Raw genomic sequence first — 25,828 nt, forward strand, 5'->3', positions numbered from 1 at the left:
ATATAAATTTTAACTCCAGTAAAATTCATTCTTTTGTTTGGAAATAAAGTTTTTCTGTGGTTTGAATAAATAACATCTTGATATTTATTATTTTTTTTAACTTCGTTGAAGCATTACGCATCGAAAGTTTATTATAATACATTTCATGACTAAGAACTTCTAATGAATTTTTCTCTGTTAAAGACACCTCATGCCATCATGGAAAAGCTATTTTGGAGAGGTTAACAATCGTATTGTTATTTTTCCTTTTTCTTAACTAGCATTTTGTTTCTCTAGTGGCATAATTAGCCAGGTTCATTGGATTTCATTTCCAGAGAAACCTCAGTCCAACCATTCCAGTAACTCAAAAAGCTAACTTCCACTTTATTGTTTTCATTTTTCTTTTCTGTTGTTGTTGCCAACAATAAGTGGCAAAAAGGCACTGCCTTATTTAGTTCGTCTTTCGTGACCACACTGGAATGGTTTCGCTTGACTTGGCAGCCGATACCAATCAACGGGCCACTATACTGCTTCTTCCCAAAACAATGACCGCGGCTCCAGAGCAGTAACCGAAATGCGTGTGAGCAATTTACCGAGGGCTGTTTTGCGATGCTGGTGATAAAGCCACGCCAGGCACAGAAAGAAACTATCACACCGGATATTATGATGAGATGCTACCGCGATATACTGAGAAAGTGCTTCTCTCAAATCAAAGCTTGGGCGCCCATGCAGTTTTTATTTTGTTTTTTATCCGGTTTTTCGGTCTTGTGCATATCCTTTCTCCGATAATGCTCTCCATTAGAATCACTTTCTCAGAGGATTCGTTCGGGATGCTTTTGTTTTCTAGATATCTTCCACACATCCTGCGATCTGTGTTGTGAATGTCACGGGTGTGATCAAAAATATATACAGAGGAACGGAAGTTCATCGCCATTCTATTGAAGAAATCCGACTCCACTCTCAAAAGCAAAAAGCAGAATTTTTACTGTTTAAAAATGTGTGGAATATTTAGGAATCTGGATGTTGCATAAAATAATATCGGATGGTAATTAATGACAATGGAATTAAGTGGTTATTGAGAAATTTACATTCGAATGAAATGAATTTATTTTAGAAAGTGGAACTTACAGAATGATTCTTATTTGTTTATTCAGTAAGTTTGCCAATGGATTATAGTATTACAGAGCTGAAAAAGGTTCAGCTACCAATGAATCTTACGGATTATCCTCAGATTTTACCAGAGAGGCCATCAACAGCGACATGCGTGCTGGCTACATTTTGCTGCATTTTATTCATCTTTCTTGGTTGTGTCGGGAACCTGATGACCATAATTGCTTTGACGAAATGTCGCAAGCTTCATAATGCTACCACTGCTTTTGTTGTCAGCCTCGCTGTTGCTGATTTTCTGTTTTGTGCTGTATGTCTTCCTCTGACGGCAACACGCTACATATATAAAGAATGGATTCTCGGTGACGAACTTTGCACCCTGTTTCCCTTCTTTTTTTATGGAAATGTTGCAGCCTCTCTCATGTCAATGACAGCTATTACTTTTAACAGGTAAGTGATTCATTTAAATAACAATCAGTGAATTACAATGCTAAATTTAAAAAATTATTTATAGAGCTGATAGCATATTCTTTAATAAGTTTGTAAGTAAAAAAGCAATGGAATAAAAATAATATAATTTAATAATTAAAAAAATTAGTGAAATAATTTATAAAATTAATAAAATATTTTCAAACCTGTGCGATACTGTAATTTAAATGCAGAATTTATTTCTTTTAAAAAAACTGTAATAGAACTTCTGATTTCATAGTGCTTCAAATTTCCACATAATTAATAATCGAAAGATATGATTGAATAATGCATATTTTTTTTATAAATCTTGTTATCCAAAATTGTTCTTTATTATTATAAAATTAGAAAAATTATATTTTAATTCATATTAACTGATTCTAAATATAAAAAGGTTTCGAATTCGAACAAAATATTGACATAAAAATATAATGGCCTCAGTAAAACATTGATTTCTTCGAATATGATGAGGTCCTGTTAATATTTAGTTAAAATTTATTTTAAAGGAAAATAAATTAAACTGGTAAACAGAAACTTAAATATATTTTAAAGTGCGAAGTGAATGATTATTAATAAATTAACGATCTGGAATTCTTATTCAAAATATTCTATTAATTTTTTTTATCTACAGGAGAAGAAAAAAATAATGAATTAAATCAAGTGACAAGTAAATAAAACATCTTAGGTAAAAAAATGGACATGCCATCAATACTTTTTCATTGAGATGGATACTGAAGCAATTCTAAATAGCCAATTCATATTCCGCTCTTATCTCTACTAAATAATGCGGAAGTTCCGGAAAAAAGTAAAATGTTAAAACAGGCCATGAATTCTCTTGTCATTAGCAACACTTTCTGTAGAATGTTAATTAGATATAATAAGAGGGGAAAAATCGCATTTTTTTCTGAATTGATTGAAACGGAACAAGCAGAAATGTTTTGTATAAAATAAGAAATGTAACAGTTTCCAATTTGGTTTTATGTAACAGAAAGAAAAAATATTTGCTCAAGACATGATTTCTCCTAAATATTTTAAAGCAAATGAAGCTATTCAAAACGAGATTTAATTATTACATTTAACGTTTACTTGCAATGATTGGATTAATACATCTCAGAATGCAGTATTTAATAAAACTTGTGATAAATTAACATTCTTCCAATTCTGACGTAACTAATTAATAGATTCTTTAGTCAATAAATGTATGTGCTATTAACAGTTAAAGTGTCTTTCTATAGTATATATAATAATTATTTAATTGTAATAGTGAAAGTACCTTACAGAGTAGAAATTGCAGATCTTATTTGGTTTATTCTGAGTTAGAATGGATAAGAAGTGACCAGATTCTGTGAAGAAGTGGATTTTGTCCTGTTCTGAGGATATAGTAATGGTTTGGAATCGAGTTATGTCCATTCCAAAGACAGGGCGCACTTCCTGCAAGAGGGGTCAGATTGCGGGTGGTGATGATCATTAAGATTCTGATCTCCTGTTCTGCTTTGATGTCATGGCGACTATCGTTCAGATGGTCTCGAGTGGCAAGTGGAGACAAGTAAACTTCATTTGTGGTCACTCTTGAATAAAAATATTCATTCCATTTGATCAGTTGCCCCCACCCTGAGGCCACTGTAGTACTAAATAAGTACAAAATGTAAAAAGTATAAGAAGAATGAAAATAATATAAAAGACAATATAGACAAAAACATATGAAACAGTCTAACGAAAAGGGTGTAAAATAAATATATAAAAAATAGGGGCGAAATGTTTGAATTTTAAAGGTACAAAATTTAAACGCAATGATGCCTTGTCGCAGAAATTTAACTTTCTTATTTGCCTACCTTTTCATTTTATTTATCGCTCATTTTCGAAAATTCAAATTCTTTTTACTCTTTTCTTTATTTCAGTCTTCATGACATACTTTATTTGCATTGAATTCTTTTGTATTATTAAATATTCAGATTCATTTTGCAAATTTATTCATATAAAAAGGAGAAGTACTTCAGAATGCCTTAGAATATGAAAAGGAAATGGATATCTTGACCTCAATGTTACAGACACCATTGATTCTCATCTCAGACAGGAAACGTGATTACTTCCAAGGGCCGGCTTCTCGGGCTGTTTATAGTACATCCGGTGGAGATTCAGAACAAAATTTTACATTGTTTTCTTGAAGAAATAATATGAGTTTTTGAGAGAAAAATATCGAAAAATTATAGCATTATGCAATCGTTGAATTTTATGATACTAATTGGATTTGATATTAATTAAATTAAACAGAAAAAAATCTTTTAGTTATTGAAATAGTGAAAAAAAAATAAAAATTATTTTACCTTAACATGATTGTTGTATGATTTGCATTTTGCAATATATATTACGAAATCATATATATATATATATATATATATATATATATATATATATATATATATATATATATATATATATATATAAGAATGTAAAACATTTAAAAAGTAGAACAGAAGAGTATTAGTAGAAGAGTAAGTAAAGAATGTTTTTTGCACCTAAAATGTTTAAAGAATAAACTTAAAACATTTAATTTAATACTATTATTTTATATTAACGCAGTTACCGTATGACTTGCATTTTGCAATATAATTAAAAAATATAAGATACTATAATATTTGGAAAATACATTTTTATTATTTGATATTCTTAAGCCAAATAATTATGACAATAAAACTTATCGTTTAAGGAACCATCCCTAATGAAATTGGCATATTCTAGATTCTGATAGTTTCTTGCAAACTGCGAATCTAATTTTAAAAAAAAACATAACAAATTATTTGTCATAATTTTCCTTTATTATTGAATTTTCAATGAGATATTTTTATCAATTAAATATATTATTATGCTTATGATAGAAGACAATATAAAAAGAATTTAAAATAATTTAATATTTTTAAAATTCTATTTTTTCTTTTAAATAGTTAAACAAAATATGTTGATAATTGCAAATTCTTTATCATAACAATCTTTCTTGAGTAACCGTTTATAGATATTTCTCCATCCTCGTATTTTTATATCAGAACGTGTTACAATATATAATTAGTGTCTACTGTAAAGCTTTAGGTAATTTTATTCAACAAAAAAAAATGGAAGTTAAAATTCTTACTTTGTTTCAATAAACTTTCACGCTTTTCTTTGTTTTCAGTGTAAATTTGAAGGAAATATTCAAGCAGTTATTTTCTTTACTTATTCTGCTAGGTATCGATTGTCGCGAGACTAATTTTGGATCTTTATGACCATGAATTGAGCTAATTTCCATAAAAAGTATTTTTGTTTTGGTTTTAATCGCTGCACTATCGAATACCTGCTATGTTATTAAGATACTTTTTTTAACATTGAAATGGGCCTGAGAAGTCGACATCAAGGCGAAACGGCTTAATAAACTAGTTTCACTGTATGCGCTTATAAAGAAATATTTAGGTTATTACTTTTCTTTAATATACCGGATTTTTGAACAATCTCATAATGACTCTTTTTTTACCCAATCAGTTTTCATATTAATACTACTGATTATCTGCAAAATTAAAGGAGTGTCTGTGTTGTGTAAGCGCTTCACTACACAGACCATTCGATCTGTATTGTTTGCCAACAGACTCTAAAACCCTTCGCGCTTTTACGCATGCGTTAGGATGGGTTTAATTTGGCAAAATAGGGGTGAAAGGAAAGAGTAAAGGAGGAGATGTTTACATTTAACAATAAAGTAAATTCTGGAAATGGCGCACATCCTGCTGTATGGCACCCTTTAGTGAGATGGAACCGCCGAAAAGTGATCGTCTCAGATTATTGAAACGAACAGTAGCTACCAAATTTTGAACAGGCGTACATTAGAGGATAGAAATGCGTTTTTCTGAGTTTTTTTTTTTTTTTTTTTTTTTTAATTTTAGGTGTGTTTATTCGACAACTCCTGAAATTATTATTGTAGTGAACTGATTTTTAAGTCTTTATAATTTTTTTAAAAACTGCTCTTTTAATGTATCAATATAGTTGTCATGCAAATATTTTCGGAGTTCTTACAGTTTTTTTAAAAAATATCTATTTCGCATAATTTTTAATGAGGGATTAAATTGCGCAAAAAAATTCAAAGCGTTTTCAAAATTTCCTCTAATATTTAATAACGGAATTTTCTTCTAACGTTGAAAACCTAAGAAAAATTCTGTTAGTTAACTGAATAGTTTGCATAACTTGTAAGTAAGTGCGCTTGCAGTTCTTCGAAAAACTATGCTCATTTAAAAGATAGACAGTAACGTTTGTAATGGCAATATGTTGTCATGGGACTTGACTCTATTAAGAAGGTTCATTTACACAATAAAATGAAATAATAAAAATACTTTTTTGAGGAATCACAAACTTCAAATTTATATCTAAAAGTTTAAAAGAAAATTAAACACACCCAGTATTCCCCGCAAACTATCTAGTTGCCAAAGATGGTTAGAATCTAAAGAAAAATAATTAAAAATTATTCTACTATTTTTAAAAGAAAGCTATACATTAATTTAATTCATTAAGTGGTTGAAAAAGGAAATATGTTCATTTAATGTTACCCAGACACAATATCTCGACGTTCGTTATGTATACGCTTCAGCTTGCTTATGCGAAGAAAGTTATCGGAACATGGTGTAAAACAACATACACCTAATCTAATAACTAACTCGGCTTGCGCTGTTATATTTATCTTAGATTCTGTTAGAGTCTTCTACTCTTCAAAAATAACATTCCGGAAGAACGCGTTTCATATTTTGAAAGAGTCCTCAACTTTCTTTTTTATTTTAGCTATAAATTAAAACAATCTAAATTCAATCATTAACAGACTTTTAATATTGGAACTGAGGTCCAAAAACAGTTTTAAGTGCGATCGCTGTTCAATGATTTGTATTGATTTTTTAGCAATAATTAATTTATATGAATAAAATTTATCTTTTTGTTTGCCAAAAATGAAATTCATTTCCTGTTTATTTTTTTTTAAAACAAAAGCTCATCTCTTCGTGCTCAGTTCGCCACATAGTTTGAGTAACATTGCTATTTCTATTGAATGCGAATTGAAATAGAAAAAAAAGTAGAATAAAGGATATTTTTCTAAAATTATCCGTTTTAGTCAGCACATTAAAATAATTCGATCATTGATAATTTCCACTGTTTTTCGAAGTCATCAGCCTTCCCAATTGTTTGTCGGCTTCATTTATTAAATTATACGAATCTTGATGAATTAAAAAATAATCACTATTATTAAATACATTAGACTTAGATGTTTGAAATGCCATATGCATTCTAGTTTATTTACAGTAGAAATTTGGAAACGCCTTGTTCCCAGGGGAACTTATCAGAACAATGCAACACTCATACTTCCTTTTCAAAGCGTCAATCTCAAATGATAAAAATTATAGAGAACCTTTTAATTTTTCAATATCAGTAGAATTTTTCTCTAAACAGGGAATAGTTAATTTCCTCCCATGTGCTCAATTTTTTTTATCATGAATTATTTATTATTTTGAGGTTACATCCATGTTTTTACCTTGAATTGAATTTTTTTTATCACAACATATGGAAGTAATGCATGTATCAATGATTTTTTTTCCTTACTCATCTAGGTGATTCGCTCGAGGTCTCGATCGACACTAAGCAATTAAAGCAACGTCAAAATCAACACCTGAATAAGGTCACATCAAGCATCTGAAGGGTGTGTTTGTCGGTTTACAGAAACACTGACCATGGGACAAGAGTCGGCAGGGTTATATAATATAAAGAAGATAGCATATCAATAAGTAACGGGGAAAAGACAAATTGCCTTCTTATTATTTCCTTGAGTTATTTTTAGGTATCTGGGGAAAATTGATCTATTTTTAATTCATTATTCAAGTACGATCATAATTGTTTAAAAAACGAGGGCAATTAAGAAAAATTAGATGCCGCTTTCTCGTTGACCAGGCGGCTCAAACTGGTTATGGTTGGTAAATAAACACAATCTTTTTATTTTTGCGGTTTCTTTATTTAGAATTCCCATTCTGAGGTCAGCGATACCTTGATAAAAAGTGAAAACGTGTATAACGGCGTTGGAAAGAGTTCAAATTGAAAGCGAAATCTCTCACAACTGAATCAGATTTATTTGTTTTACAAATATAAATTGATTTCATTATTAATTTTTCTGCTTTGATTTATTTTTGCTTTTAAAACAACATTAATCACATATAACACAAGGGTTTTAAATTATTTTTTTCTAAGACGCAATGACTAATGTACAGAGGAAGAAAGGACTGAAGGACGCTATATATGCGTGAAATTGGAGGGCAATGCATGCAAATAAAGCGGGTATTGCAATAGCATATATAAGGCCACTTCATAGCGTCGCTTTTATTTGGGGTCACATTGTACAGTCGCTTTTATTCTAAGGTCACATTGTTTTATCCCTGTTTATTTTGATAGAGAGATGAAATATGAATGTAAAGAAATTAATTAAGGAAAAACTAAGAATTTATCTATCATATACAGGGTTAGAAACAACATATGGCTATTCAGAGGTCTATTGAGATAGCCAGTGGCTATACGATGTCAAATTTTGATAGAATGCAATTTAGACTGTATGATGAAAAACAGAAACGATTGATTATTTTTTTTAATTTCAGAACATTTTTACCTTACACGGCTTTAACTAAATTAACATTTTATTGCTTATGACCATGGCTATTAATAGTTGCCATGGATACGGAAACTTTTCCGATGCACTAGAAATACCTATTTTTCCTTCATATCCATTTCTTCGAATACTAACAATTTCCTGATACACCAAGAAGATTTGATGTTAAACAAAAGAAAAGAGTTTTACCTCACACATTTCACGAATTTCAGATCAACCAAATTTTGCCAAAGTAATACTAAAAAAAAACCTATACTTTTTTATTCTAAACAAATGGATTAACATGAAAACAAAATTCAAGATGCCTATTAACAAAATTTAACAGAATTTAAATTTCTTCTTGGGAAATAATGTATGAAACTCCTTACAGAATAAAAAAAAATAATTTCAAGGATCCAGGTGTAAAATATTCAAATATACTGTACCAACAGTAATGAATTAAATGTAAAAGAGCAATTAAGATGTACTGTAGCAAACAAATATAACAGTATATAAAATATAGTATAATATATTATATTTTTATAGCATTATATGAAATGTATGCCAGTAGGATATCTAGCAAACATAAGCTGCAATTTCTGAGAATTGTTGTCTATTCACCCTCTTTTAAACGTTTTCAATTTAGAAGTTATTTGAAAAATTACAAGATAAAGATTTGGGGGTGATACGTGTGAAAATTTTAATACACGAGTGCGATACCAATGGAAAATGGCACTTGGAGATTGTCTATCACAATCTTTCAGACAGTTTTCCTATCAATCTTTGAAATTATATCATTTCTTCTCCTACAAGGCTTCCGACCGACAATTTTTTTCCTACTTATGATTGTTTACTAAATAAGCTTTCTCTCTGAATATAATCAATCAACTTTTTCATGGGAAAATTAGTTGATCTTAAGAACGCAATTCTTTAAAACTGTTCAACACATCTACGTCTCATGTAATGGAACTTGTCGAAGCATGCATATTTCCTACTTATTAAAAGGAAATTATTTTATTTTAAAGAGCATTCTACGGAAAATTGTCGGGAAACAAATTGTCTTCACAGCCATCACAGTAAAGATGATATATTTTAGTTTAAAATCACATTTGTATATTCTTCTAGGTTTGTGCTCATCAACTGTTATTCTGTGTATAACAAAATCTACAGCCGACTGAATGTTGCTTGCATGATAGTTTTCTGTTGGGCCTTCAGTTACTTGATTCTTCTGCCAACCCTAACTGGACAGTGGGGGAGATTTGGCTACAACTCGGCTTCTTTTTCTTGTACCATACTGAAGAATGAAGACGGAAGATCGCCAAGGAAGTTTTTGTTTTCCTTCGGATTTCTGCTGCCAACCATCACCATCATTATATGCTATTCATGCATTTTTTACAAAGTAAGAGGGCAGTTTTGAGACCTTATTTAAATTAATTTATTTTTGAATATTAATAATAGAAAGTCATTATTCATATATATATGATTAAGATAATTAATTTTAAAATAGTTAACATTTCAAAATTTTCTGTTTTTTCTTTTCTTTTCTTTTTTTTTTTTGCCTATTAATAATATATTAAGGAGGAGAAGTTTAGGATGATATTAGTTCTCATTATATTACTGCCCACTTTTTTCACATTTTTAAATTACTTATTTTTATTTCAAGTAGTTTCTTATAAAAAAAACTCAAATAGAATTATTGTATATTATAAATTATTATTTGTAAATGAAGATATAGATAAATTTTATTATTAGAATGCATAAACTTATAATCAAGTATTTTGTAATATCGAAGAAAGATTGTATAATTTGAAAGCTTAAAACTGAAAAATTATTTTAAATGCTAAATGACAACCGGATATTTATATACGAGTATATATGATAGAGTATCTGTTCAAAGCACTTCCTTTTAACGAAGTTTTCTATGTAACGAAATTTTATGGATAACTTTGACTTAGTCTTAATATTTGCATGCTATTTCTCTCCACATTATGAATGTTTCTTTCTATGTAATAAGGGTTTTTTTTCTTTTTCTTGCAAATTACCATTTTTTCGCACCATTTTTACGCTTTCATAAATTAATTTATGAGCTTTTATTCAAGGAATTTTTTTTATTATTTCAAAGTATTTGAGCGAAGTGATGAGATTTCGTTAACTAGAGACTCGACTGCAACTGAATATGTATGAAAAGAAAATAATGAGTTCGATCCGTTTGATAATGTTATTGTATCACATAAAAAAATCACAAGAATCTGTATACAGACTCTCTATGAGTCTCTTTTATCGGTTTGAGCGGCAATGCTGTGAAGTCACATACAACCGTAATTAAAAAAATGCATGTCTGTCAATAATAACTCCCCTTGATCTTATACTGCGTTATAATGTCACGCCCTTTCTTGTCTTGTAAGATGAGCAATTTATTCTAAAATTAGATTACCACGGCACGTTAACGCTATCTGTATGTGAATTGACTCTATCAACATCTTAAATGTCACATGAAACTACTGCGCTATTTTAGAGCAACTTAACCAAAAACAAAAATAAATTTGTGCAAACAAGTATTTCCAAAATTATGAAGCAATTATACATAGTGATTAAAAGCTGTTACAGTATTAATTAAAAACTTGATGCAATAGTTGAAATTATTCATTTCAAATATGATTTCGTCATTTAGCTATTTGTTATTTGTATGATTTAAATATTCGTAAGAAATAATTGTCCTTGACCTCAGTTTCATTATTATTTCAGTATTCATTATGTAGCTAACATAACAATTTAGGAAAATTAATATATTTTACAATCATAAATGATTTCTTTAAATGCTGAACTTACTTCTTGTAAAAAGATATTTTTGACAAAATAATGAGAGCATATTTTATATTTTTTTTTCTTTTCGATTAACTCGATTAAAAGAAAAATAAATTCATTTCTGATATACAAAAATTAACACAAGATTTGAATTTACCACCATTCGTGCAGTAAAGTGTTGGCAACTCTATTGAAAAAACCATTTGGTAGCTGAAAGCTTAGGGTCAGTAAAAATGGACCGTTACAAGGTAAAACAACATGTAAACGTAAGATTTGAATTTAGGGTTATATATGGAATAACACATAGGGAAAATGGCCTCCCCGGCGTTGCTGGCATATACGCTCTCTTTTGTCAAAAATTTTCACGGCCATTTTGCATAAATGTGACTGAATTTTATTGATGTAGAGTTGCCTTTCCTCTTTCAATGCCTGTGGACTTGTTAGCATAGGCCTTTGACTTCAAGCAATCCCATGAAATCTAATGGCATTAAATCACACGATATAGGAACCTTATTCTTAAATTTTCGAACTGTGGCCGCCAGACTTTCATTATTTTTGAAATATTGTTCATCAATGGAAACACGTTATTCTATGGTGTAACGCTACATTTTTACACCCTAAACTATCAGCTGTCAAATGGTTTTTTTATAGTGGCAAATTCAAATCTTGCTCAAATTTTCGGGACACACTTTATAACAGAAGAAGGCAAAAAAATAAAACCATAATTAAAATTTGTTGATATTTCATTTTAATTTAAAAATAGATCTGTAATAATTTCAATATTATTTAATATATTCAAGTAAATTACAAAGCGTTTTCTTGAATTTTCGTCAGCTGTGAAATTATTAATTGTCTTAAGCTTATTTTTTTGAAAATTATTAATTTATGGAGTGATAAAATATTAACATTATCATTTCTATTGAAGACACAACTTAATACCACACAAGAGCAAAGCATTTAAATTCTTATCATGAGAAAACTGACTAATAGAATTTGTTATAAACACGTTCCGTCATTTAATTCGAATTCGTTCTTTCAGGCATTAACCTGTTTGCATATTCACGTTTAAGGAAAGTAGTTCGGGCGTATCTTAACTATTAATCTGAAACAATTTTTTTCCCGATAACATCAAAATACTTGAGTCATAACGTAATACATAACGAGTAACTCGGTAAAACGAGTTAGCTTTTTTTAGAGAATGAACAAAATATGTGGTGTTTGCACTTGCATGGATTTAATAAGAAGGTGGTGACCTAAATTGAAGCATTTAATAGTTAAATTAAAACTTTTTGTCATTTCTCCCTTAATTCTGTCAATGCAACTTATTATTGAAAAATTTTGCCGTTCAAAATATTGTGGCATTTTTGCGTTCGAGTATACGTAGCATAGAGGAAGTATAATAATAGTCAAAACATTCAAATTCGTGATTTTAACGAATATTCACATTTTAGACCTCTCTGAAATAGAAAAAACATATTTTTAGACAATGTCTGTCTGTTTGTCTGTCTGTGACAAAAATAATTCAGAAATACTGTGAGCCAGATGGTTGAAATTTGGTATATGGTCTTTACGCTAAACTTGCTGATTTCTATCAAATTTTGAGTAAAATCTGTTCACAGAAAGTCCGTCTATTCGAATATAACACGATAATTACGAAACGACAAGAGCTGGAGAGATAAAATTCGGCACACAGATTTAATAGACACGCGATAATTCAAAAAACGCAAGAACTTAAATATATCAAATTTGATACTGGGTTTTGTGATTGCAGGTACAGTTTTGTGCCAAATATGGATTTCGATTTGAAAAAAACGTATCTAAAATACCGATTTAATTTTTGGATATTATTAAGACTTGCCTTGAATTGATCGCCAAATAACTCGCCAAGGATGACATGATACATTCAGTAAAAAGGCTAAATTCACTCCAAAAGTTAATATTTCGTGACTATTTAACGCTATTGTGATGTAAGGCGTTCTTTACCATGACAAATTTATTAAAGAGTATGCGAGAAAGTTTTTGGGAAATCACTGCCCCCTTTTTTTTTTTTTAAAATTGTAATCTGCATGAAAATAATCCTTCAGTTAAGGTACCAAAAAAATGTAATTCTTTAAAGAACAGATTATAAATTGCTTGTAGCATTGCATTATAAAAACTGAAAAAAAGGAATTAAGTGTTATTGAGAACCGAACGCATTTACGCTAAATGCTTTACTGATATTCGTCACAACTGCATGCTCATTTTTATCTCCATAGGTTGCAAAAATTTAATGAGCTGGGTCGATTTGTCTGATATTTTTCAGATAATTCTTTCAACTTTTCAGTATTACAAATTTGTTGAAGCCTATTTTTAACTTTATTTTGTTCTTGCATGTAATACTTCCCAATTTTTCTCATTTCTCATAATTTGAAAGATAAGGGTTTTCTCTTATTCTTTTAAAAAAGGTTTTCTCTAAAAATTCCTTTTTAGAAACTATCACTACTTAAAAAAATGTGCATTCGAATTTTGGCTTGTCATACCTAACAATGGGAAATTTCTTGTCATTATGAACAATTTTGCTTGGTTTTTACGTCTAACATCTAATTATCTCTATTTATTTAGCACTTCGAGTAAAATAATTTTTTATAAAATAAAATTTGCTTATTTTTTATTCTTAATAATTTTTAGAATAATCTTCAAATATTTCACTTAAAATTACAGATCAATGCACATTTAATATTAGCCCTTTAAGAATTCAATAATTTTCGATATGTACAGTTTTCAAGTTTGAAAATTTTGATTTAAATCGATTCTTATTTCAATCAATTATGCAAAATTTTAAGAATGCAATTTTAAAAGAATATACATTTGAACATGTGTTTTAGCTTAGTTAAATTTGTGTGTCATTTTCAAACAGCATTAGAGCTATTTTCGGTAGGACTTCGATCAAATAACAGAGGCGGTGCCTAAGCTAATGGCCTTCCTTTCCCAGCTTTCGAACCAAATCAAAGAAAGGATTTTTGGAATTCGAAGCCAGATTTAACGTACACCAACGATTTGCTAGAAACTGAATTTTCAATCCTGCAGTCGAAATCAATCCTGGTCGGCTGTACACAAGATGATTATTACGAGGTCACTTTGGCCTTCTCTACAAATCTGAATTATCTCTATTTAAGTGAGCAGAAAAAGCCTTTTAATGCGTAACAATATTGAGTAAATGCGGCACAAATATTGACAAAAAATATACAAGAAAATGTTATATAGGCAGGGTAAATAATAGCGCAAAAATAATAATAATAATAATAGTGAAGAATTGAAATAGTATATATAATAAGCAAAACCTACAAAATTTTTTATTTGCATTAATCATTGACCTTTCGCTTGACCTTTAGTGGATGGTGTTAGGTTTGTAAGACTCTCACACCACTACAAAACTAAAGATATGTACGTTCCGATTAAAAAGTGAACTATCAGACAAGGCCAAAATTTCAATTATGTCTACGAAAATGCGTTTTTAACCCTTTAAAGGATCATTTTTTTCTAGACATATTATGTTAAAATATTTTTAGGTTTGAAATTAGAATAAGAAAAGGGATTCATTTAGCTTATTAGATAAATTTAATTTGATTGATTAATTAATTTGGTTCATTAATAATTAAGCAACAAATCAAGACACATCATTTTGTGTGAGATAAAGAACTGAAGCATCTAAGTTTCTGTCTGTCTAAAAAAGTGTGTCAGAACTTATGCCAACCTACATAATTTCATACAAAGATTGATAAATTTGGTGGGAAGCATACTTCCCACGGCCCTAGAAAGGGTTAAAAGGTTGGAGTCTCATGAAACTTGGTAAATTCAAAATGTAATTTAAGCAGAAGTACTTTCCAGTTAAAATAATTAATTTTTTAAAAATATATGTAGTTTTTCTCCTGAAAATCAAGTATATTGAGTTATTTGCAAAGTAATTTTTCTTTCATTTTCTTTTTTCCTGTATGAAATTGCTCGTCTCTACTTCAATTTTGACCTCTTCCAATAGGCCAATACACTCTAAAATGCCAGTGTTATTTGCTTTCATCTGAGTTGTAAAATATTTTTCTTATGGGAAACTTGTTATCACCACTGAGAAATAATCACTCCTGCCGGCGTCCTTGCATAGGGGTAGCCTCGTGATCTGGGCGTCCTGTGTTCGAATCCCGGTTCGGGCATCGTTGCTCTTTATCTGTTTTCTATCTGTGAGATGTGTGAATGTGCCCCCCCCCCCTGTAAAAAGGGGTTGTACAAGCGAATGTGTGTGAGTTTCATGAGCTAGAAGTCAGATTCCTGCCCTCGGGTGCTCAGGGGTCTTTACCCCCAGAAGCTACTGCACCCCCTTTCCGTGGTAACGCGGACACGACATCATCAAATGGTCATGCCTTTCTACTGTTTTAACGGGATTATGGAATTTGCACTCAATCACATTTGTGTTAACTCATGAAAAAGTGTCTTTTGCGCTTGTATTTAACTTGCAAGATGATAGACTTGAAACTTATAACCTGATGTCTCGTATTTTTTTCTGCGATAGCAAAAATAAACTGCCTTTTACCCCAAAAAGAATTGCCGACAATCCTTTTAAATTATACACAATATCATTAGGAAAATAAATTTTCATTTCTGAATATGAATTTTTTTTAGACACGGGCTTGTAAAAAATTGTAAAATTTGTTTTTTATTATATCAAGATCTTGTTTAGAAACTGCTTGAATTGTTTTAGACGAAATTCGTAATTTTGAACCATATTCCTATGACGGGATCTCAGCCAACAACCCACGTTTCAAACAAAAATACTTTAACCAAAAATAAGAGTATGAAATTGATACTCTCATTGTTGGTATAAATTATGAAAATGTATAAATTATCACGATTATCAATATAGTTCATAATTTTTCAGAAAATTTTATAATAATAAGAAAAATAAAATTGTGAAATTTTTGACCAAAAGAATAAATTTCTGCTTATTATTTATTTTAACTAAGGAAAATAAAATAAAAAAAAGAAGAAAAGATATACAATTTAATAAACTATTGATTGTGAAAGCGGTTTAGAAAGAAAAATTATACTACATACCAGATTTTAATAATTATATCATGTTAATGTTTAAAAAATTTTCTGCAAATTAAAAAAAAAAAAAAAAGCTTATACTAACGCTTTGCCCCAAAATCAAATTTTCGAAAAAATTTTGAATTGAAATCGGAAAATCGAAAATTTTTTGAAATTTGAAGATCAAAAAGGAAAACCTCTTAGCAATTATATCAGGTAAATAAATAGCACCAGATGCTGATTGAAGATTTTTTTATTATTATTAAACTATGCTCTTTACGTTTAGATTATTTAGTGAAGTGATATTAATGTCTTATTTTGAAGTAAGAGAAACGATATCTTGGGACGGACTTAAATTAAATTAGATGACAAGAACGATATCCGGATTGGCAATCCCTCTTCAAACTTCCACAGCGACATTTGACTCCGATGAGCTTAACATGTATCAGTCAGGCTTATATAGTAGTATTTTGATAGAATTGGGATTGGAACTCAAAGCCGGGACCTTATCAGCAAGCTACCGGTCCATGCACCATACTGAAGAAAGACTTGAAAGAAGAAGCCATCATTGGAATTGATAAAATGACTTTGCCTTACAAACAGACAAAAAAAAAAAAACTTGAACCGATTTCCTATTGTCCAAACATCCATGCCATACTAGATGGTAAATATTTTATTCTATGCTAATCCTGCATATATACCAGATTTTGGATTTGGAGTCAGGAATTCTTCCATAATGAATCCAAGAAGTTTCCTAATTTGCCATGGCCTCGTGCTAAGGTTTCGGTTTCGGGACAGAAGGACTTCAAATCCGGAACCCCACTTCACCAAAGAATAGATGTTTAAGCTGGCCTGATATACAACGTATCCTTCGAAATCAAGTTTTTTCCACTAATGTTTAGCGGAAATTTCGAAAGGGCATGCTAGCCCAGGAGTTGTCCTCGTTATCTGACTGTGGTTATAAATTAAGAAATCCATTACAAAATATACCTAATGTTGATTTAAAACTGTATGTAAATATAACTAAACTAGACCGAGGAATTTTTTCCACGCCACTCATTTCCGAATCCAATGTATGAAAAACTTTTAACTGATTGCCTAGTTCTGGAAATTGTTTTAGTGATATAAAATGCAATTATTACTCTTCATTAAATGTATGAAAAGTAAAAAAGACTTCCTTATATATATTATTAATCATTAAACATTTGTTAAAAGTTATGTCTAACGATTTTCCACATTACACTTTTCTTTATTAATAGTTTGGACAATTTGCAACTTTATCGCCTAATCTTTCCTTGTCTCTGCTGCGCACTTCTCTTCTAATAAATTATTCCGAACAAATAAATATTTTTATTTATCTGGCCTCCAACAACCGGAAAAAAATGATTGAAATAATCCGAGAGTTGTCAAAAACTATTTAACCTTGATTCTCTCTTCTCCCCCTTAGAAACTAGAAAAAAACGGCCGAAGGGCGACGGTGGGACAGAACATGGGAGCAGAACCCGTCAATGCGCACATGTTACTTTTTCTTGCATTCTTTGAATTAGTAATCAGTTGACACGGAGTCAAACGGTATACGTTATTGTGCACGCAATGCACGTCTTGATGAAATGCGCGTGTAGAGCTCTCACGTGCTGAGAAATCAAATCCCTCAGCAAGTTTCGCTAAGTGGTGTTCTTAACAGCAATCGAAACACTGTTAAAATTTAGCTGATTTTCTAAACTATTACCAGGAAGGTGAAAGGGAGAAATTCAAAAAGTGAAAGTGGTTACTGACTGATTTAAAATGAAGTGAAAGTGGTTATTGAAGGATTTAAAATTTATTAAAATTTCATTGACAGTTATGAATAAATAAGTACTTCAATACAGGAGATAAAATTCCTACTAGTTAAATTTTTTTTAACTATTAAAGCGTACTAAATATTTCAAACATTATCTAAACGTTTTCTTGACTGATATACCCTAAGTAAATCAGTGAAAATGTTTCTCCTGTGGAATAATGGCACTTATAATGGTGATCTTTCGACATTTTCATTTACATTGCTTTTATACCCATTGTTTATAATTACTTTGCACATGAGTAAAGAGTACACGAAAATATTTTATTCTGCAAATGTCTTTGTAAGAATCTCTAGCCTCATTTATTTGTTTGCACACAAATGGGCAGAACGATTTAGAATATTTCATGATTTGCTAAACGTAGACGGGCCGCTTGGCCTAGTGGTAAGGTCTCGCCTTTAAAACCGGAGGGTTTCAGATTCGAGACTTGATTCAACTGAAGAACCGTCATGTAAGCGGGTTTGATGTACGTTACATCCGTCGGGGCCAAATGTCCTCCCGCTGGTATGGTGTGGTGTGGAAGTTTGGAGAGGGGATGCTAGCTAAGTTGTCGTTCTCGTCATCTGATCAAGGTTCAAAATTGCGAGGTCCACCCCCAAATAGTCCTAGAGTTGAGTTGTGAACGCTTTAAACCAGCGTTGCTTAAAATATATAACTAAATTAAACTAAAGCTAAATGTATATGTCAAAATTTTATCAATCTAAAATAACTCGGTTCTAGAACTAATAGAAATAATCATGGTTTCAAAAACAGGCACTTATCTTGCGCGTGCTCATTTTTATAATAATTTTTCAACTATCTGAGACCGGAATTTCGATTAAGCAAACTCTAAATTGTAATGCTCTGATTTCGAAGGCAAGATTGCAACCTGATATTTAAAACGAGAGAGATTTTCTTGTCTTCGAGGTTTATTATTGTGCATTTGAAATATGATTTCAAAGAAGATCCACTGTGTATCAATGTTTACTATGGGTTAAACCTCCGGAGTTCGATATAATTAAAGTGCATGAATTTTTGCACTTTAATCTGGCATAGAAATTCGGAGGGTGAGTTGTTAGATAAGGTATGGTTTCCTTCATTATATCTTGAATCAAGTTTGTATACTTCATTAAAAAAATTATCTTCATATGAATTCAGAAAAGTAACATTTATGTAGCATATCATATTAAAGTTAGAATGGTAATCTGGAGTGTTTATATGTTTAATCAAGCTATGCACTTTTAGAAGCATCAAATTCACATTATGCTGATGCTATAGTTCAATAAATTGATTTTATAATCTAATTAAACATTCCTTGTAAAATAATGACTCATAATTGCAATAATTTTTTTCCCTAAAATGTCTACTTTTAATTGCAGTAATAAAAAAAAAAGGTGTAAAATATTTTTTAATGACTGCATGACATGTTCTTAGCTTTAGTAATGCTGTTTAAAAAACTGTAGTGGTTCTGTTTGAGTATATTTATATACAATGATAAAATTGAAATACAATTATTCCAGATGCCTACTTGTGCTATGGAAAAAAAATAAAATTGCTGCTTTAAATCATGATTTAAGAATTTATAGTACAGAAAATCTTATATTGTTTATTTACTGTAACAATTATTATTTTATTTTGAAGTTAAATACCTCTACTTAGAATTTTTAAAAGGATTTAAAATAATTCTCTTCACATATTGTTTTGATAATAAGAACTTAATATATTATTGATTCTTTTATATAGATAGCAGCACTATCAATATCCTCACTTAAAGCTCTTATTACAATATAATATGGTGACTCGTGCTGCCATCTTTTAGCTTTATTTGAATATAAAATTCGTTATAAGAAACATAGTGAAAAGCCATCTCGTTTGAAGATCTTTCTGCTAATTCGAAATAGATTTTAGAAATTTAGTTTTTAAATTTTAATTTCCCTTCTCCTTTCTAAATTAGAAAGGAGAAGGGAAGAAAAGAAGCGGAAATATGAGCAAGGTTATTATTGTAATAATTTGCATATACTGTAAAAATGATTATTTTTTGTTAGTCAAAATATGCTTTCTGTCAGTTGCAATAGATAATGCAAAAATAAAAATAAAAAAATTCTTTAACAGTTTAAATATGCTTTAAATGAAAAAAAAAATTAATATTATTGTCACTTTTGATTCTAATGGAACAATCAAAAATGAAAAATTGCTCTTACACCCTCTTGGAATCAGAATAGTCATTGAAACTGTGATTACATTCTTGAATTTTAAAATTTCATAAAACTTGAATGATGAAGAGTATTTTGCTTTGCTCAGAACAACTAATTAAATATTTTTTTTATAGAATGTAGTTCCTTAGTTCAATTTTTTAACGCTGTAATTGTTTTTGAAATTCTTCAAATTTTTAACCTTTATTCGATTCTAAAAAATATTTTAATGTGAATTTTTAATTTTTCGAATGAAAAAAAACTCGCATTTTGCACTGTTTATTCTACATATATTCTCATTTGTTATATTTATCTGAAGAGTATATGCTATTTTCTGTAGTTATGGCCCTTCATACAATTTTAATCTAAATTCTTTATTTTTCAAAAAAATTGAATACATTTTGCTTTCTAATTTTAATGTCTCTGTATTTAAAAAAAAAAAAAAAATTCTTCCTCCATTAAAGAAAATGATTTTACATGCAGCATCTCTTCATAAGGTATTCAAACAATTTCTTTGAGGGCCATATTTGCTCAAATAGTTGTTTTTTAATTTCCCATTTTATGTTTTAAATGAGACTCTATTTTGCAACGAAGAATTAAACACAATTCCGTCGACATCCGAGTTCATCCATTTAAACCTCATCTAAGTGAGGAAAACTTGTTCTGAAAAACTGAAGCCATTTCGTTTGATCACTAATAGCAGATCACTAATAATGACATAACTAATTTTCTAATAATAAAGGCTAGAATTTTTCTTATTATGATTAAGAAAAAAACTGTACCTCAAAACATTAAATTATTACTATTTCTATTTTCTCATTGACATCCATCATTCATGCTTGCAATATAAATTATAAGTGACTTATGCAAATTTTGAATCTACATAATCTCACTCTCTCTCCCTCTCTCTCTCTCTCTATATATATATATATATATATATATGTAGTTAACTTAAATTTTCTCTAATTTAGTTAATACTGGTTTCAGTTCCCATTACAGATTTTTGTGTTCGTTAGTATTATTAAGATGAAAGTTATTTAAATCGTATAAAATTTAAAAATTTGTGTTAGATTTAATTAATTTTTATGAAATTCTTTATTTTTGAAATTTTATTAGTTTCCATAAATTATCATTTTTATGTACATCACTGTGTTGCAAAATACTATGGACCTAAAAGAACATAGTATAACATAGAACATAGTATTATGTAAAATGATAAATTTCTTTCGAATTTTCATGAATGAATCGGCTCTTTTTTGAAAAAATTGAAAATAATGCTATTTCGACTTTTTTTTTGTTACTATAACTACGTAAAGACAAATATTAACTTATTTTTTTCTACCGAAACTATTTGTTCTACAAGAAGTAAAACGTCTGATGACAGATATATTATACCATGCTATACTATACAGTATTTAGTTGTATGTTTTAATGAAATGCGTAGTTACTTTTGCCACATTTCTTGAATTGAATCAAATAAAATTTGGATACGTAATGTTAATTAATACAAAAGTGCATTTAGAAAAAGAAAGAGGGAAGTGGCATTTTCCATTGACAATGTTAATTGTAAGGATCTTTTTACGAATCTAACATTTGAGTCTTACGTTAGACATTTTGGTACTTATTGATATTTACAGCCATATATTTATTTAATTACTGTCAGATTATGTTAAGTTTTATTTTATATAAAATGCAGCCAATATGGTAGCATTGTGGCTTCATTTGTAGGCGATTTATCGTGGACGACTTGCAGTGATGATATTTCTTTCTTTCTTTTTCTTTTTTTTTGGTGATTTATCTCAAGGGTCCTATAGAGGAATAAGCGCCGATATTTTTAATATCGTGAATTGCTTCTTTGTACTTTGTAAATATTTGTTTTGCTATTAAAACACATGCAGATTTAATGTTTGAAGTATTGATTATACAAATACAAGATGTTTTAATAGGTACGCAGCAGCACTCTGAAGCTACTGTCACACAGTGGTGGCGAAAATTCGAAAAGGAACTCCAGACTATGGCCAAAACGAAGAGAAGAAATTCGAGTGACTTTCACCATGCTCACTTGTTTTTGCACATTTCAAATTTGCTTCTTGCCTCTCATGATCATGAATGTGTTTGAGGAGAGTATCAGGTACATAATGATATTTTTGATTACATGTTTTGTTGCTTTAATTCATGTTGTAGAGCCATATTACGATTTCAATAGAATCATGGATTTTTATAGAGCTTGAAAGGATCATAAAAATGTCATGGAAATCAAATATTTGCAAGTGGTTAGTCTTATATTGCCTAAAAAAAATTTAAAGGAAGTTCGAACTTGAGTGAAGTATTTGTAGCACGCTACTGTTTAACGACTGCAAACTCTGAATTATATAGCTCACAACAAATATGTTATATCATTACAATACGCGTGCTCATAAGTGTAGTTACTAGAATAATGAAAAATACCGTTAAAAATATGCTTAGAAATAATTTTTAAAAATTTATTAAAATTAAAGAAAAAACTTTTATTTAATTAAAATTAGTATCATTGAAGAATTTACTTTTTGTGTTAGATGTGTTCTGTTTTTCTGTTAGTTGCCATTTTAAAATAGTGTAAAAAGTGGTTTTATAAAATAATATGTTTTAATGTCATTGGAGAAAAGTATGCCAAAATTTGATTGATTTTTGAATAGAAATTCAAAATTTTTTTTGAATTTCTATTTTTTTGTTAATGAGCACTTCTATTTCGTAACACATTTGGTAGCTATTGGTCTAACGGTCTACTCTGTAGAGCATTTTGAATGCTCTGCAAGGAATTTTGGCTTAAAGCATTCAAAATCATCTGCGCCATATAAATATCATATATGATGCTTTTACAATATTTATTTATTTTTCAGAATCGATTTATTGATGCTTTTCAATATCATATATAGCTATTGCAATTTACAGATGGCACGAATACATATAAAGATTATTATGTCAAAATCCGTTCTACTTAGCTTAGTTTACTTCTGAAAATTTTTGTTTGCTTTTATTTGGTTTTTAAGATTCAATACGCACTTATAATTATCTTTTCTTATTAAAATGCAGAAAAATTTATTCTAATTCAATGCCACATTTTGTTGAGTGTCCCATTTGATAGCAACACAATACTGAGAGATTGAATACATTCGAAAATGTAATTCCTTTGAATTTTTCGTTTTCATCCAGATATCCTGTTCTGCATACTCTGGCCTCTATTTTAGCGTGGATGTCGGCCTGCACCAATTCCTTCATCTACGTGCTGCTCAACAGGCATTACCGCGATGCTTACGCACAGCTTCTCTGCTCCTGGAAGATGGTGAACGCGAGCAGGAACACCTCCTGTGACGGTGCGTCTGCAGCTTCGAAAATCACTCAGCTGCGTACTGTATGCGACGATCAAGTCAAATCATCTCAATTATCTGTTTCTAACGATCATGCTGTGTAAGACTCTCCATCTGATTCCAATAAAACATTTTTTAATAGTTTGACTAGTTCTGATTAATTCTACAGTGGAACCCAAGATGAATGGGACGCAATAGCCACGAATAGTTGAAACTTCAGTTAATAGAGATTATATTTTAAAACCTGGCTTTCCTTTCTTTCCACAGGATTTTCCAAATATTGTTTATTTGAAATTATAAAATTAAGTCAGCAAATATTATCACTTATTAACTTTTTGACAAATTCGAAGACCAATCGCTCTCGAGTAATATGTTATAGTTGTAATTTTTGCATTTTGCATCCAATGCGTTTTTAAAGGATTTCTTGCAAAAATATAGCACTTCTTTTTTTTTTTACAAAGCGTAATTTTCCGACATATTTACAATGGTTTTATTGTATAAAAATCGATGGAAGTCCTGTATTTATTGAAATGTTTAATAATGAAAGTATGTTTATACACTTTTTTTCAAACTAATTTTTTCGATAGCTTTTTTTATAACTATTTTTTTTTTTTTTTTTTTACTTTTTCAGTTATAAAATGTTATCTTCTGATAACAGCTTTATTTAAATATATCATGAAAATAAACTCCAATGCCAATTTTGACATGGGTTCTGAAGAATTTGTTTCAGACTACATTAAAAAAAGGAAAGACACAGTTTGGTTTTCTGGTACAGACGTGGCAATTAAAGAGCTAAGTTGACAGAGGCCTGGATAACTGAGAGACACTGTAGTTGATATCTTTCACCACACAGGACAGGTTTACTGATATCTATTTAAATGCATTTTTATTATTGATTTGTTTTGTTATTTCTTATCAAGCAAGTGATCAACGAATATTTACAGAAAACTTCCAACTATTTATTAAAAATATAGTTTTCGATAGTAAAATGAGGAATAATTTACTTTTAAAAAGTAGTATAAGCTGAAGGCTATTGCAGTCATCTGCTATGTGTCGTGTGCAAAACGAGCTTAGATATGCGAAGGGCGGATTTCTCCTGTTATATTACGAAATAAATTGCATATTATTAAAATCAAGGGAAAAATTATAAGAAAATGAAATTGGTGTCATTAAAAAAGATAATTTTTTGTGTCTTAAGGTAATATAAAGAATATTTTTTGTAAGGTAATTGTTACGGAAGATATGAGCACCAATGTCCATAAGCAAATCAAAGTGATTATCCATCTGGGAGTTTAATTTTATTTTTGCCCTCGATTAAACTTTCTGTTTGAAGTCCTCTTCTTGATTCTGTTTATATATTCTTTCCTCTGAAAAAATGTACCTTTTGGTAACACAACGAACCATCTCCAGAACATTTCTAGCAATATTTTGCGGCTCCATTGATTAGCTAATCGAAACATTGAATTTAATGTAGCTGTGAAAGCTTACACTGAACCAATCTAAAATTCATATGATGATTTATTTACATTTGATTACTGCCATTCGATAAATAGAGTCAATTCTGTTGTCCGTACGTTAGCGTTTTAAAAATATAAAAGATTAAATAACATATTTATAGAAATGTTTATAAAACTTGTTCAAAAATATATTTAATATCATTATAAAGACACATTCTTTTACAATATTTGTTAACATTTTCAGCTGCATTGCGATTACCTACAGCAGGGGTGGCGAGCCGTTTTAGATCAACGTGCCATTTTTTCTAAAGTAATGTCCAATGAGGTATAGAAGTGCCGTCAAATAATTTTGACCTTTGATTATTGGGAAGATACTAAAACTAAATACTCAAAACTCTTTATTTACTACGAAAAAATACATTTTGCACTTATAATAGTAAATGTTTTAATTATATGTGTCATTCAAATTAAAGTAACATTAGTGTGACTTCTGTTGTTGCAGATTAAAAGACAAATAACTTATATTAGGATTATAAGATGTTCAAAATGCATGCTGAATTGGAGTCATCTGCCAAACGGTTTCTAAGCGAGTCTTTAATGTTATTCCTGTCTGAAAATGACTCGCAGTCATAGATGAAAATATGCATAAAATAGCATGAGGCAGCTTCTTCAAACAGTTAAATGTTTGAATAGAATTCCATGTTATTAAAATTTCGTTACTGGCATTTTTACTTATGTTGCTTGTTAATCTTTCTGTTTCAATCAATTCCAACTTTTCCCTTGTTTTCATAAATTTTTGAATCCATATTGTGCTAGACTGGAAATCAATCAATTGCATTTCAAATTCTACGATTTCCAACCAATCGAATGGGGACAAATTCAGTTTATCAAATGAAATCACATGCAAGCCGTTTTGTAAACCGTAAAATGCAAACCGTTTTGATCGGCGGTGTGCCCAAAATATTGTGTCGCG

At 29.8% G+C, this 25,828-nt stretch overlaps 1 protein-coding gene across 1 annotated transcript; it reads left to right on the forward strand.

The window, feature by feature from the left end:
- Nucleotides 1-569: 569 nt before the first annotated feature.
- Nucleotides 570-23,509, forward strand: LOC129968271 (protein trapped in endoderm-1-like). Its single transcript, XM_056082128.1, has 4 exons — nt 570-1,536; nt 9,308-9,581; nt 21,998-22,182; nt 23,244-23,509. The coding sequence occupies exons 1-4, from the start codon at nt 1,145-1,147 to the stop codon at nt 23,500-23,502; spliced, it is 1,110 nt and encodes a 369-aa protein (XP_055938103.1). The 5' UTR covers nt 570-1,144; the 3' UTR covers nt 23,503-23,509.
- The last annotated feature ends 2,319 nt before the right edge of the window (nt 23,510-25,828 follow it).

The sequence above is a fragment of the Argiope bruennichi genome, chromosome 1 (genome assembly GCF_947563725.1).
Source record: "Argiope bruennichi chromosome 1, qqArgBrue1.1, whole genome shotgun sequence".
Lineage (NCBI taxonomy): Eukaryota > Metazoa > Arthropoda > Arachnida > Araneae > Araneidae > Argiope > Argiope bruennichi.